The 14,357-nt window shown below is 52.6% G+C and overlaps 2 protein-coding genes across 7 annotated transcripts; one reads left to right on the top strand and one right to left on the bottom strand.

Annotated features, from left to right (window-relative positions):
* Positions 1 to 1,495: 1,495 nt before the first annotated feature.
* Positions 1,496 to 6,674, top strand: GNPDA1 (glucosamine-6-phosphate deaminase 1). The gene is made up of 6 exons (XM_039701345.1): positions 1,496 to 1,715; positions 1,789 to 1,890; positions 3,467 to 3,649; positions 4,274 to 4,458; positions 5,037 to 5,211; positions 5,481 to 6,674. The coding sequence occupies exons 1-6, from the start codon at positions 1,592 to 1,594 to the stop codon at positions 5,576 to 5,578; spliced, it is 867 nt and encodes a 288-aa protein (XP_039557279.1). The 5' UTR covers positions 1,496 to 1,591; the 3' UTR covers positions 5,579 to 6,674.
* A 305-nt stretch (positions 6,675 to 6,979) lies between these two features.
* RNF14 (ring finger protein 14) lies at positions 6,980 to 14,004 on the bottom strand. Of its 6 annotated transcripts, XM_039701341.1 has the most exons (10): positions 13,845 to 14,004; positions 13,500 to 13,623; positions 12,784 to 12,965; positions 12,127 to 12,278; positions 11,313 to 11,840; positions 10,415 to 10,643; positions 9,639 to 9,811; positions 9,023 to 9,153; positions 8,375 to 8,457; positions 6,980 to 7,679 (listed from the first exon to the last, which is right to left on the bottom strand). In XM_039701341.1, the coding sequence occupies exons 3-9, from the start codon at positions 12,935 to 12,937 to the stop codon at positions 8,397 to 8,399; spliced, it is 1,428 nt and encodes a 475-aa protein (XP_039557275.1). In that variant the 5' UTR covers positions 12,938 to 12,965; positions 13,500 to 13,623; positions 13,845 to 14,004; the 3' UTR covers positions 6,980 to 7,679; positions 8,375 to 8,396. The 6 variants fall into 6 exon arrangements, with proteins under 6 accessions (XP_039557275.1, XP_039557276.1, XP_039557273.1 ...); XM_039701342.1 differs by lacking the exon at positions 6,980 to 7,679 and having other exon boundaries at positions 7,825 to 8,457; positions 12,784 to 12,978; XM_039701339.1 differs by lacking the exon at positions 6,980 to 7,679 and having other exon boundaries at positions 7,825 to 8,457.
* Between the last annotated feature and the right edge of the window lie 353 nt (positions 14,005 to 14,357).

The following is a 14,357-nucleotide window of genomic DNA, read 5'->3' as shown; positions in this document are numbered from 1 at the left end:
CGAGGGCAGACAGAGCCCACAGCCCACAGCTCACCCCTAGAGCTCACCGCCGAGAGCATCCGTGGTGTCCCTGCCATCAATCCCTATGCGGGCTGTGCCTCCAGGATTTGCTTTTCGGAAATTCGCGAGGCTGGCCGCGTTTCCAGGGTAACTGAGCGTTCTGCCGGGGGATCTCTGGGGATCCTGGCGCTCTCTCCGTGCCGAGCCCTGCTGCAGGTTTGGCTTTGCACGCCAGGAGCTGCAGTTGTGCCACAGCAGGGGTGATGTGGGAGCTCCCGGGTGTGTGTGCGGCTCAGGTGTGCGCTCACCAGGCGTCCTTCGTGCCTGGAGAAAGGAACTGCAGCAGCTCCGGGATGGGAAGGGTCCGGACCTCAGCCGGGTCCCCGTCCCCCTCCCAGCGGGCACAGCCCCCGGTCAGCCCAGCACCCCGGTCCTGTGCCCCTGAACCCTCGCTGCCGTGATTCCTGCCAGTGCCCGGGGAAGCCATGGTCTGTGGCACCGAAATGGCCCCGATGGCACAAGGGAAGAGCTGTGTCCCGCAGAGCCAGAGCCCAGGCTGCCCTGCCCTGCGGGAGAGCCGGGAATGCCGCTGCTGCCAGCTCCTCACCCAGCCCCGCCACCGAGAGACAGAGACCTGCCCGTGGCTGACATTCATGGGAACACGCGGCCGTGGAATTTATTTAGCCTCTGTGGCCTAAAACTCCTCCCGTGTGTGCCCACAGCCCGCCACACCCCTCATTCCCACGGGCAACCCAAGGGCTCTCCAGGACGAGACAATACCGGGAGCACTGGTTCTAGCCAGGTCATCTAAATTATTAAAATGAACAGAAACTGCATGGGCTGGATCCCAGCAAAGCAATTTGTAGCTCATTCTTCCTTCTGATGAAATTGAATATCGGTCTAACTTTGAAGTAAGAGCTTTGTATTCCAACAACGAACCAAGCCTGTGCAAGGAGAGGTCGGGCACATTTTTATGAGAGTTTGAACTCTGCAGCAAGAGCAGGAAGGTGTTTTGGGGATACTACTGTGCCAGGAGCTAGGACAGACAGAGATCATGGTCTCTCCGTCCCCCAGAACGACCTCAACATGCCCCAGAATCTCTACAGAGCAGTTCAACCGTGAGAGCAGCTCGTTTTGCTGGGACAAAGCTGGGAGCTTCCCTTTAGGGCTGCAAAGCTGAAGGACAGAGTCGGGTGGATCCCTGCTGCGATGGTGACACTCCAGCAGAACCACATCGAGATATTCAGGGCCGTTTTAACGTATCTGGAGGAAGCACTGCTTCCCACAGCTCTGCCTGGGCGACAGGCGCGCCTGCAGCGCGGTGACACTGACCGAGCAGCCGCAGCGCCGCACTCCGTCCCGGTGCGTGCAGCCGCTCGCTCCAGCCCCACGCTCCGCTCTGTTCCAGCCCCACGCTCCGTTCCAGCCTCTCCGCTCCAGCCGCTCCCCGCCCAGCCGCGGGGCGGCCCCGGCGGCGCCTCCCGGCCCGCGGAAGTGATCCCGGCCGGGCAGGGCGAGCCGGGAGGAAGCGGAGGTTCCGGGCAGGCGGCGATCGCGGGCGCAGGCAGCGGCGGTCCCGGGCGGCCCCACCATGAAGCTCATCATCCTGGAGAATTACTCGCAGGCCAGCGAGTGGGCGGCCAAGTACATCCGCAACCGCATCGTGCAGTTCGGGCCGGGCCCCGGGCGCTTCTTCACGCTGGGGCTGCCCACAGGTGGGTGCCTTGGGGCGGCCGGGCCGGGGCCCAGCGCGGGCCCTGCCCCGGCTGAGGCGGCCGCTCCCCGCAGGCAGCACCCCCCTGGGCTGCTACAGCAAGCTGGTGGAGTATTACCGCAACGGGGACCTCTCCTTCAAGTACGTGAAGACCTTCAACATGGACGAGTACGTGGGTGAGTGCCGCAGCCACCTGTCCTGTCGCCTTTGGCCCTGCCCGGGAGCTGCAGGGCCCTTAGCCCGGCAGAGCCTGGCGGTGCCCGAAATCCACCGGTGCAGGTAAGAGGGACAACAGTCGCAGTTACAGCAGCAGCATTTAACAGTCACAGAGCTACAGCACCAACAGTCACAGAGCTACAGCATCAGCATTCACAGTTACAGCACCAGCATTCACTGAGTTACAGCACCAACAGTCACAGTTACAGCATCAGCATTCACAGAGCTAGAGCAGCAGCATTTACAGAGTTACAGCACCAACAGTCACAGTTACAGCATCAGCATTCACAGAGCTACAGCAGCAGCATTTACAGAGTTACAGCACCAGCACTCACAGAGCTACAGCACCAGCATTCACAGAGCTACAGCATCAGCATTCACAGAGCTACAGCATCAGCATTCACAGAGCTTCAGCACCAACATTCACAGAATTACAGCACCAACAGTCACAGTTACAGCACCAGCATTCACAGAGTTACAGCATCAGTTAGGATGGAAAAACCTCTGAGGTCATCGGGTCCAGCCTGTGACCCCACACCACGCTGTCAGCTGAACCATGGCACTGAGTGCCACGTCCAGTCTTTCCTTAAACACCTCCAGGGAATTAACAAAGGGAGCCAATTTGAAAACCTGTGGAAGAAATTTGAACTTTTTCCATAGGTTCGAAAAGGTATGGCCAAAGCTGGCTGCTGGGTGTTGCCCAGTATTGCACACATGGAGCCAATTTGAAAACCTGTGGAAGAAATTTGAACTTTTTCCATAGGTTTGAAAATATGGCCAAAGCTGGGTGCTGGGTGTTGCCCAGTATTGCACACACTGTTGCAGACACTGCTGTGTGTTAGCTGCACTCAGGCACTGAGCAGGCAAGAACAGCTTATCACTGCAGGCTCAGCATGCAGCATTACCTTCCACCTTTGCTCTGGGGCTAGAAAGGTCCCTTACAAAGACCACGGTGTCCCCTGAGTGCCCTCTGGTATCTCCTGCTGAGTTAGCAAAGGACTGCCATTGCTGAAGTCATGGTGAAACAGTCTCCTCAGAAGAAATAGATCCAAAGGTGAAAAACATGCAAGCTAAATATTTGCTAATGCTAATTTTATCCTGGTCAAGAGGGGTTTTTTCCTGTGAACAATCCCAATCAAGCAGCATCAGGGAATAAGCAGTCCAGTGTGGGTTTACAGCATTCAAGAGGGGTAAATATGCAATAATTATACAATAATTATTATTTCCCAGGCTTCTGCAAAGTTTTTTAATAATTCTTACTAATATGAAATGGGAAAAGGGTTGAAAAGCAGTGACAGATGAGGCACAGCACACACCTGCTTTTTGAACATCTGTTGTGTATTAATACGGGCATATCTTAGAGGAGCTGATTTTAATTCTGGTATTTAGGGAAATAGAACCAACTCTGAAAGCTGAGGGCGTGACAAAGGACAGAGAGAGCAGTGCTGTGTCACCAAGGCCACTGCAGGGCTGTGGAAGTGCTTTGTTATGGGCGATACTGTTCCAGGTGGCCTCAGTCCTGTGTTCTGTTCCCAGGCCTCCCGAGGGATCACCCAGAAAGTTACCATTCCTTCATGTGGAATAACTTCTTCAAGCACATTGACATCTCACCAGAGAACGTGCACATCTTGGATGGAAACGCCCCTGATCTCCAGGCAGAGTGTGATGCATTTGAGGAGAAAATCAAAGCAGCTGGAGGCATCGAGCTCTTTGTTGGAGGTGAGAACCCGAGAGCAGCAGCCTCTAAACCCTGTCCCAAAGCTGTGCCTGTCCTCCCCAGCTCTCATTTATTGCCAGAATTGTTCACTTTCAGTGCATTTGCAGTGAAATCCACCCCACAGTCCACAGCCCTGGCACTGCAGTGTCCTGGCAGCCTTGTCTCCCAGCTTTAGGTCCCTCCCTTTAGGTCCCTCAGTGCAGTCAGTGAATTGTTCAGGAAGTGTTGGCAGGAGAAATGGGAAGGGCTAGAAGTGTAAAAATATGAGTGAATTGTTCAGGAAGTGTTGGCAGGAGAAATGGGAAGGGCTAGAACTGTAAAAATAGGTATTATCAATTGTCAGTGGCAACAGGAAACTGCTGGGAGTGGCTTTTCCCACACAAGCTCTTCCCATCCGTTTGCCACGAGGTCCTGCCACCTACTTTGTCATTGTCCCAGCACAATCAGGGCACTGCCTGGTGGCTCCTGAGGGGGCTCTTGCTGTTGTTCCTGGCAGACACAAATCTGAGCCGGAGCAGAGGAACTGCAGGGGTTTTTTCTCAGCTGTTCCCAGGAGCACTGCCTGTGCTTCTCCTGGGGGAGCTGCTGGCTCTGCTGTCCCAGCTGCTGCCACTGTCCCTGTCCAGGTATCGGCCCCGACGGTCACATCGCCTTCAACGAGCCGGGATCCAGTTTGGTGTCCAGGACACGAGTGAAGACCTTGGCCATGGACACCATCCTGGCCAACGCCAGGTTCTTTGATGGTGACCTCTCCAAAGTGCCCACCATGGCTTTGACAGTTGGAGTTGGCACTGTCATGGATGCCAGAGAGGTGAGGAAATAAGAAGTGGCTTCCTGCAGTTCCTCTGGAGCAGCCAAAGGTTATCCTGTCGTGGAGCAGCCACGTGTCCTCTGGTGTAGGGTATTCCTGCCACAGAATGCCTGATCCTCTGTCCTCTGGCATCCCACAACACCATGGAGAGGCTCTTGCTCTGCCTCTGCTGGCACTTGTGTTTGTGTAACCCTGCAGCAGCTGTTCCCCCCAGGGAGCCAGGAGGGTTTGGGAGGGTGCCTTTGGTTAGCAATCTCACCTGGAGAGTAACTGCAGAAATCAGGCTGACTTGATGTCACACCAGCAGGTCATGAAAACTCTGTGGGACCACTTTTACTGGAGTCTATTCTTGATCTACACTTGTCAAATCTCAGTGTACAGGTGCCCAAGGACCATGGCAGTGACCCACCAGGCTGTGGTTTCGCTGAGAGCTGAAGCAGCCAGAGCAGCAGCAGCACAGAGAAGTGGCTGTGGGGAGGGTGGCAGGGGTGTCCCCATCCCCAGCTTGGCAGGGTGTGCTTGGGCTCTCCCTGGCCCCGCTGCCAGGCCCTGAGTGCCCTCTGTGTGTGGGGGTGCAGGTGATGATCCTGATCACAGGAGCCCACAAGGCCTTTGCTCTGTACAAAGCCATCGAGGACGGTGTCAACCACATGTGGACGGTGTCGGCCTTCCAGCAGCACCCCAACACCGTGTTCGTGTGCGACGAGGACGCCACGCTGGAGCTCAAAGTCAAAACTGTGAAATACTTCAAAGGTGAGCGTGTGACCAGGCCAGGCAGCTGCTCTGTTACATTTCTGGGAGCCACGAGCCATGCTTTGCAGAGGTGTTGCTGTATAAGTAACTCCCAAAGGAGTATATTCCTTAAATATACCACAGCAGTATGTGTGAAGGTAAATGCTTCATGGTTGGTGTGGGAGCAAAGGCACAAGGACAACAGTAATGTCTAATTCCATTAGCAGCCAATGAAGGAGAGCCTTCCTTTATTATGTCTACTTAAATTGCCTTTTGACTCTCTCCCTCAGGTTTAATGCTGGTTCACAACAAGCTTGTGGAGCCCTTGTACAGCATGAAGGAGATGGGAGCAGAGAGGAGCCAGTCCAAGAAGCCATACAGTGATTAATGTGCTGGGGCAGTGCTGAACCAGCTGCTGAAAACAGCTGGGACAAAAGGGAATTGCTGCAGAAACTGATCTCATATTTGTTCTTAAATTAGCAGAATGATCCTATGGTTCCTTTTCTCCATTAAAGAGACAGATGCCAAACACCTGCCTTTATTAACCAAAGGAGGATGGGATCCAGTGTTCTGTGTTCCACAAACTTCTGCCACCAACTCATTCTCTGAAGGAAGTGAAGAATGAATTGTTTGATCTGTGAACTGGCTGTAATCACAGACTGAAGGCTGCAGAACTGGAATGTGAGGATAAAAGAAAGTACAATGTTTCAGAAACAAGTGGGTGATAACTTTGGGGTGTATTACTTGCAATTAGCACAAGTATCTCTGTTGTTCCTTCCTCCTCCATGAAACACTCATACATTGGAATCCTGGAAAAGAGGATTGTCCAGCTGGAGAAGGGGAAGCTCAGAGCTGCACCCGCAGCCAGGAGAGGGCAGCAAGAAGATGGAGCCAGGGGGAAGACGAGAAGGGACAGTGGGGTGGGAGTGGAGACACGATGCTCATGCTGGAGAGGATAAAACCCCACTGTGGGAACAGCCAAGCAGTGGGACAGGATCCCCCCCTCCTGAGGAGGCTGCCAGGACCTGAGTGGATAAAGCCCTGGCTGAGCCCTGCTTTGAGCCACGTGTTGGACTTGAGAGCCCTCAGCAGAAGAGGTCCCAGCAGCATCCCCCACGCGGGGTCCAGGCTGCAGCTCAGGCACCTGAGGATCTCACTGTTCTCAGGCCCAGGTATGATTTGCTATGCCTGGTGCTCCCTCTTCTCCAGAATTTTCCATTTCTCTGAGGAAAAGCCAAACCAGCCCCAAAGGAAACACTCTGTTCCCACTGGCTTCAGCCTCTGTTTAATTACAGACACCCCACACAGGTGGACAACAGGCAAGACCCCACCAATTCTGAAATGTGACTCCTGGGACTTCTCCAATGCTCTCACACAAGGGGCAAGAAAACTGGGCAACATTTATTTTCTTTATACAAAAGTTTTGTAAGTTGTTGATCTGTACTGTAACTTTGTTCAGTAAATGTTTAATTTTTTAATGGTGACATTTGACTGTATCTGGTGCTCGGTCTCAGTGTGCTCATGGTAGCAAAGCTGTGCTGGAGGCAGTTTGGTGGGAAGAGCTCCTGCTGCTCCCCCCTTCCTTGCCCAGTGTTTGCTGGCAGGTTTTCCTCAGAGGGAAGAGCAGGGCCCTTGGGGTGGGAGGGCACTCTGCATGCATTAAATACCACGAGCAGAACACATCCCACAGCTCCAGGTGGGAGCTCTGGGCTGTCCCATTCCCAGGAGCGCCTGGGGACACCTGTGCTGCCAAATCCATGCCACAAGGAAAACAAACAGGGACGCTGTGTTTACCATCTTCAAGTGAATTTAGTGCATGTGAAAGGTGCAGGAAAACAACTCAGACCATACACAATGTACACTTTTCCTACACGCTGACCTAGAGATTCAGCTGAGGTGAGATTTGCTCTTCCTTCCATCTTTTTAATCTCCGTGCCAGTCCCAACAGTGCAGACTCCTCCTCTGCACAGGGAAATGCAGCACCACTCCTTCTGGCCACACATCCAGGATAAATTTATTAATTCTCAGTCAGAACTGAGTGAGCTGTGATCACCTCGAGTTCCTAAGGAGTCTCAGCTCCAGAGCTTTCCATCCAGGCCCAACTGCTCTTGAACACAGCACATGCAGCTTTAACTTCCAAATAAACTTTTAGACTGTTTTGCAAGTGGAAAAACTTGTAAAAAAATCAGTGTTTGCCTCCAGTAATCACCTTCATACTCTCAAAATCACTTGCTGAGATTTTAGGAAAAAAAATTTGGTTTCTGAAATAATTTGAAGTGCAAAACCAGTGGAAATAAAGGATCTAGTCCAGAAGCAAAAGTATTAACCATCGAATTTCTTATATGAAGAATTAATAAAAAATATATTACTTCATCAACTGAGAACACAAGGTAATTGTCAGTATCTTGAAGAATTCAAGTTCATCTCTTCCTGATACTTTTCACCCTCTCACTGGTCACATCCTCAGCTCACTGCCTTGGCACTCATCCCTGCCAAAACAAGGACAGGTAACGTGAGGGAATCCAGCAGCAGCACAGGGAGTCACCAACCTCACAGAAATCCCTGGGAATGGCTGTTGGTCATTCTCTGCCCAGCTCTCAGGGATGCAAAGGCTCAGGCACAGCAGCCAACGAGAAGGGTTGGGGATAATCAGCTTTAATGTCATTAGAAAGTACCAGTGACACAGCCAGCAGCTGCTTTTCAGAGAAGCACATCAGGAAATTCATAAAAGCAATAAACTTTGTTGCTGAATACAGAAGAAATTTTCTGCATTGTATCAGAAAACTCCCCCAGTCCAAGCAGCTCCAGAGGGAGCACTACAGCTCCACCAAACCACCCCAAACCCCACAATATTCACGATCTAAGGGTCACTGTCCCTAAAGGAAACCCCAAAATATTTCCAGGATTTGAGGCTTCAGTTTTGTCTGTTGGCTTTTAAAAAAGGGGCACCTCTTGGTATTTATTTTTTCCAATGGTTTTCCAATTTCTGACTTTAATAATGGACATGTTTGTTTGGACATTCCATGATGATCCTGATCCCAGGATGGGGAAAAGGTCTCCTTTGGTTTTGGCAACAGGCTCTGAGATGTGAGTGTCCTGCAGTGCAGCTACCACTCTTCAGTCACACAATGGAAGTGAAAAGCAAACACAGGACACACAAAAAGCATCTGTCTCTGTTTATCACCTTTTGGTGCTGGAGGAAGTTACTAATCATCATCTTCTGCTTCCCACAGCTCCCCATTGTCGAGCTGAATGTTTTGAAACAATCTGCAAGACAGAAAATCAGTGATACCAGGGCATAAAAATAGTCAAATATGTTAAAAACAGTATCACCCTAAATGCAACAACAGTACAGCAAGTTCCCCTGCTTTGTTCAGTATCACCATCTGTGCCCATGGAAGGGACAAGAGAGGCTGCCATTGTCCCCCTGGTGTGAGCTGCCTGTCACCTGTCCCCAGCAGCACTTCTGTCCCTTGGCTCTTCCCCTTGTCAGGCAATCCTGCAGCTCCTTAAAGTAGCTCTTCCCCAATCCTCGAGCTGGTCCTGAGCACTGCCAGGGAAACACTCAGGGAAACTCAGCACAGAAAGGCTGAGGTCATGACCTGACCAACAAAAATCAGGAACAGGCTCAGAAGACTCCTCCAGAATTAAATTAATGAAACCAAAGTTCTTAAAAAAGCAAAACCAATCCTGAATCACTCCTGATTTTTACTGTTAGTGCCAATTATTTGAGAGGAGAAACTGTGCCTTAAACTGTATGTACACATTCCAGGTGAGAATGTGGGAGAGACTGTGAGGAGAAGCAGCAGTGAGGGGTCCCTGAAGCACTGACCTGTTGTAGCAGGGTGAGGAGCGGTCCTCAAAGTGCTGGTAGGGGCTGGTCTGGGACAGGGCACCCATGCAGAGCCAGCAGAAGTACTGCATGCACACTGTGCACGTCATCTTGTTACAGCCATCCAGTTTCTGGGGGAAAAACCAAGAAATGGTGGCAGCAGAAAGCCACGGTGGCAGCACTCAGTCAGTGAGCACAAACCCCCAGCTCCACCACACGCTGACATTTCCACTGGGAGCTGGGGTCCCAGCACTGGAAATTGGTTAGAACACTAAAAATGCTGGAAATCAGTATCTTTCTGGAGCTGGATTGATTTCCTAGCTCTAGGGTAAACCAGAGGTAGCCTGAAACACCAGGAAAACAAGAGGGTTCACAGAGATCCAGAGTCAGCCTGGATCTGTTCAGTGTGGGAGCCTGACCACCAGGCACTGTTTGTACTGCAGCCCTTGGCATCCACAAGTACCACCTCACCTCCTCTTCCATGCCACACAGAAATGGAACTTCTCTTAGTATTTCCTAGAGATTTCCTCTCCCTAGAGGCTCCAGCACACCCAGAACTGCCTCCTTGTGGGTTATTTTCTGTTCCATGATTCCCAGCCTTTGCCTCCTCACTCACCTGAATGGGGGACCCACAGCAAGGACAAGCCTTGGAGTTCTTTTTCAGCCATTTCTTACTCTCCATCTCCTCCAGGGCTTTCTGAATCACTCTCTTGCCATAGCGTTGTTCCAAATATCTTTTAGTTGCCTCATCTGCTTTTAAGTATTCATTCCTCACATCAATTAATTTCTCTGGGGGGAAAAATCAAACCAAACCAGAGAGCTTTTGTAAGATACTAGATTTAAAAGTCCTTCTAATTGCAGCACAAAGATTATCAAAGAACAATAATGTCATGAATTAAAAAGCAAGAAAACTATTAAAATACATAAGATGATAATATTAAAACCACTCTGCCCCAACATTCAGCAGTTTTCCACTGTTTTATTATAAAAGAGATCTCTTGATGGAATTAGAACAATGTAAAATAAACTGAAAATAGAATTATTTTTTTTCAGACTACATATTTAATGAAATTCTGTCACAGGATTTAAAGGCCAGAGAGAGAAGCCTCCATCTGATTCCAGTATTAACTCTGACAATACAAAGTAGTGAAAATATGAAGGAATTCTTCCCCTGCTACAGCCTCTCAGCATTTGACAAGCAGCAGTGTAGGGAGCTCCTGAGCTGAGGAGTCTCACCAAAGGGGTATTGAATTGCCAGCAGCAGCCCTCCTGCAATGAATGCACCTTGCACAAAGCTCAGGGCGAGGCGCTGCCGTGCCCAGCCCTGCACTTTGCCAGGCAGCATTTGGGGTGTGTGGGTGTGAGCGTGGAGCCCAGGGGGAGCTGCCTGACCTGCCGTGATCTTGCAGGGGGACACGCCGTGGTAAGTCATCTTGCAGAAGGTGCAGAAGGCGTAGCTGCAGCAGGAGCAGATGCCCACGGTGCAGCCGGGCTCCTGCATCACGGGCGTCTGGCAGCCGGGCCGGGGGCAGTAAACCACGTCAGCCATCAGGTCCAGGCTGGACTGCAGCAGCAGGCGGTCGTAGCGGGCAAACAGCTCCTCCCCAACCAGCTCCTTCACCTGCCAACACAGCCCAGGCAGGCAACAGATCAGCACACACACCCAGGCCCTGGCACAGCCTGCCCGGAGCAGCTGGGGCTGCCCCTGCATCCCTGGCAGTGCCCAGGGCCAGCATGGACAGGGCTGGGAGCAGCCTGGGACACTGGGAGGTGGCCCTGCCATGGCACTGGATGGGCTTTAAGGTCCCTTCCAACCCAACCCAGTCTGGGATTCCCTGATTCCTTGCATCTGTAGTTCTGAGCCTGTCAGTCTGAATTACAGTCAGTGAAAAGGTACCAAGAGCTGGGATGAATCCACTTTAGATTCTCAAACAGGTCACAGGGAGTGGGGCTCTGCTCCCAGGGAGAACAGGGACAGGAGGAGAGGGAACAGCTGGGCCAGGGCAGGCTCAGGGTGGGCACAGCAGGAATTTCCCCATGGAAAGGGTGCTCAGGCACTGGAACTGCCCAGGGAGGGTTGGGGAGCCATTCCCTGGAGTGTCCAAGGATGTGGCACTCCATGACACGGTTTAGTGGCATGGTGGGACTGGGCCAAAGGCTGAACTTGGTGATCCTGGAGCCCTTTTCTGACCCAAATGACTCTGTGACTGACAGTGTCCAGCATGCAGAGCCAGGCCCTGAACTTGGGCTGGGTTCCAGAGCTCCACAGAATTACCTGCACAGGAATTACCTGGCCTGGAGTGGCGACAGAAGAACACTTGGGCTCGGGGCAGTTGAGGCAGTGCACCTGTCCATCCCTGATCTGGATCTCAAAGTAGTCCTTCAGGCAGGCCTTGCAGTACACGTGGCTGCACTCCAGGAAGCGCATGCACTCACTGCCCAGCTTCTCACAGAAGCAGATACCACACGAGTACATCTTGCTGTTAAAGCACTTCCTCCTCTGCGCCTGGTCGAAGTCCAAGATCTCCCTGATAAGACTGGACAAGGACTCCACATCCTGCACCGCCCTGGCATCCACCATTTCCTCCTCAGCTGTGGCAGAGCTTGTGGCACCCCCAGAGTCCTTCCCAGCCTCGAGGGGCCCCGCTGCTGTCCGGCCCTGCCCCTTCCCCTGAGGGCACATTTTCAGCTCATATGGTGATGAAATATTCAGGTAATTCAGTGTTTCCTCCTTCAGAAACTGCATCCAGGCAAACAGCACCACGCAGCCTCTGTTCTCCTCCCACATATTGTCCAAGTGCTTGCAAAGAGCGCTGAGCTGGGAAAGACAAAGAATTCCTGATTTGAGGAAGTTTGTAACTCCTCACTGGGCTCCTCCCCTCACACAGTCCTTACTGCAAACTTGATTTCAGATTCAGCAGTTTTTATGCTGAATAAAATACTTCTCACAGATGCAAGTTTTCATTCCTCAGAAGAGTAATCAAATGAAAACCAGCAAGAGACAAAAGAAGAGCCAACTGAGGAGCAACGTCATTGTTTTTTTTACTTTGCTTAGCTGTTAATTATTAACTTAGCAGCCAAAATGTGAAAAATCCGCTGCAAACCTGGGCCTGGGAGAGCCATTTCCCACTGAGGGTGAACACGGGCGGGGAGGTCGATGGGTAGTCAGGTGGGAGCTCGAAATTCAGCACGAGGGGAGGCAGGAAGCACACGGAGTACTCAAACCCACTGCTCTGGAGGCTCTCTGTGGAACTGCCTGAGCCAGGCCACCGAGGCAGAGGGAGAAATAACAGAAAAATTAAAATGAACCGACTGCTGCTGCTTCTGACAGCACCCAGTGTCTGCTAATTTGATGTGCTTCTGGGGTTAAAACTATTTGTTCCACCCTAAATAATAAAACTCTCAGTGCAGTAAAATGTCAAGGGTTGAAGGTCTGTGATTAAAGCAGTTAAACAGCAGCACTGTGAAATGTCAGATTCTCCACAAACCAGGAACTTGGAAGCACATATCCTCGGAGGAATAAAAACCCAATAAATGAACTTAATTATTCTGAAGAAGTGCTACTACTCATCTGTGATTTTAGAGTTTACTGAGGACGTTCTGTGGATGAGGATTAAAGTGCTCAAACACAATCCCCCCCAACAAGCAGAGCAGAGGGTGAGCCACAGCTTTGTCCAGTCACTGTTCCCTCAGGTCACTCCCCAACCACCACCTGAGCTTGGCAAAGCCTCCCTTGGGAAACACAAAACATCTCAACTCACCCCTCACAAAAATTTTAAAGTCTTGAGGCAGCTCCAGACAAATTCTTGTTTCTCCTCCTTGGGCAGACTCTGCTCTCTTAAACTCATCCTCATCGTAGATGCTGGCCAGAGCCAGCAGCTCGTCCTCCTGAGCCTCCTTGTCCTCTGAAGACATTTAACTTTACTGTAGAGTTGCCACCACTCTGCAACACCAACCTAGTTAATGCATCCAATTCAAATGATCAATTTGAGGCAGCTGTTTTATAGCATAGTAAGCTTTAGAAAAACCCACGTAACCACCCTAAAACAATGTGAAATTTAATTAAGGTATTTTACAGGTTGAAAATAATATTGGTAGCTTTATATAATTTTTAAAAATCCCCAAGAGAATATTGAAAAGTCAGAAAGCAAACTGTGTGCTATTAGGTAAAGACAGCTTTAAGGCAGGAAATAATGAAAGATGGAGATGGCACAGGAGACACAGGGACATTTCACTGATGTTTGGAAGAAAACAGATCACAAAAAACACAGGAGAAATCAATCAGTAACAGTAGCTCTTGTGCAGTGCTCTAACGCAAACAGGGAAACAGTCCCGTTTGTGATTGAAAAGATCAGAAAAAGGCTGAAATGCTGCACAGGCATCTTGTAGAGGCACTCGTGGAGCACCTCAGCTCCACATCTGGGGAAATAAAGCCAGTTTGAGGCTTTCTATGGACGAAGGCAGTTCGCCGAGTTACCTTTCGAGTGAGAACAGCGCGCAGGCCGAGCCGAGGAGCCGCTCCCTGCGCATCCCTCCCGGGCCGGACGCCGCTCCTCCCTCAGGGCAGGGGCCCGGCGCTGCTGAGGGCCCGCCCGGGGCTGCTGCGGACAGACAAACACCCGCGGCACCATCAGCACGGGCTCGGGGCACGGTGCCCTCGCTGCCCCGTGCCCAGGGCTTGCGGCTCGTTCCCAGCCGCAGCAGCCGGGCCCGGGCCCGAGCCGCGCGCTCCAGGCCCAGCTCCGGGGCTGCGGCGGCTCCGGCCCGCGGGGAGAGCCCGGCCCGCGCCCCCTCACCCGCCCCTCACCCGCCCGCTCCTCACCGGGGCAGCCGCGGCCGGGCCGGGGACGGCGAGGGGGCCCGGCCGTGCCCCTCGCGGAGGGACGGGAAGGGAAGGGAAGGCACGGGCAGGGACGGGAAGCGGAGGAGGCGGCGGCCCCGCCCCGCAGCTCCCCCGGCGGCCGGGAGGGCCCGGCCCGGCCCGCGGGGCTCGGGGCCGCTCCGCGCCCGGCTGCCGCCGCTCCCCGGCCCCGGCGGGCACCGAGCGGGCACCCCCAGCACGGGCACCCCCAGAGCGGCACCCCCAGAGCGAGCACGGGCTCCCCCGGGAAGGGGCGCGGTGGGTGCCTGTGCAGGGGCAGGAGCTGACTCACCGAGTCCCGAGTCCCTTCTAACGCGGGCATTCCAAGGTTGTGATTCATTACAGGGAGTTTAAACACACCCACCACACCCACCCCGCAGCCCCGGAGCAGCAGAGCTCCTCGCACGCCCCAAGAACCCGGACACAGCCCTTCCCTCCACCCCGCTCTCCCTGCATTGCAATAACAGCTGCAGC

The sequence above is a fragment of the Passer montanus genome, unplaced genomic scaffold, assembly GCF_014805655.1.
Source record: "Passer montanus isolate IOZ18808 unplaced genomic scaffold, ASM1480565v1 scaffold15, whole genome shotgun sequence".
Lineage (NCBI taxonomy): Eukaryota > Metazoa > Chordata > Aves > Passeriformes > Passeridae > Passer > Passer montanus.
Note: the sequence above shows the minus strand (reverse complement) of the source record. Positions and strands in the feature narration are given on the sequence as shown.

What these genes read in the sequence shown, in the direction of transcription:
- GNPDA1 (XM_039701345.1), top strand. Translation starts at nt 1,592, where the DNA reads ATGAAGCTCATCATCCTGGAGAATTACTCGCAGGCCAGCGAGTGGGCG. An exon ending in CAACATGGACGAGTACGTGG is followed by an intron (nt 1,891 to 3,466) that starts GTGAGTGCCGCA and finishes TTCTGTTCCCAG; the next exon opens with GCCTCCCGAGGGATCACCCA. An exon ending in CATCGAGCTCTTTGTTGGAG is followed by an intron (nt 3,650 to 4,273) that starts GTGAGAACCCGA and finishes GTCCCTGTCCAG; the next exon opens with GTATCGGCCCCGACGGTCAC.
- RNF14 (XM_039701341.1), bottom strand. Translation starts at nt 12,937, where the DNA reads ATGTCTTCAGAGGACAAGGAGGCTCAGGAGGACGAGCTGCTGGCTCTG. An exon ending in AATGGCTCTCCCAGGCCCAG is followed by an intron (nt 11,841 to 12,126) that starts GTTTGCAGCGGA and finishes TGTCTTTCCCAG; the next exon opens with CTCAGCGCTCTTTGCAAGCA. An exon ending in GCTGTGGGTCCCCCATTCAG is followed by an intron (nt 9,154 to 9,638) that starts GTGAGTGAGGAG and finishes TTTTTCCCCCAG; the next exon opens with AAACTGGATGGCTGTAACAA.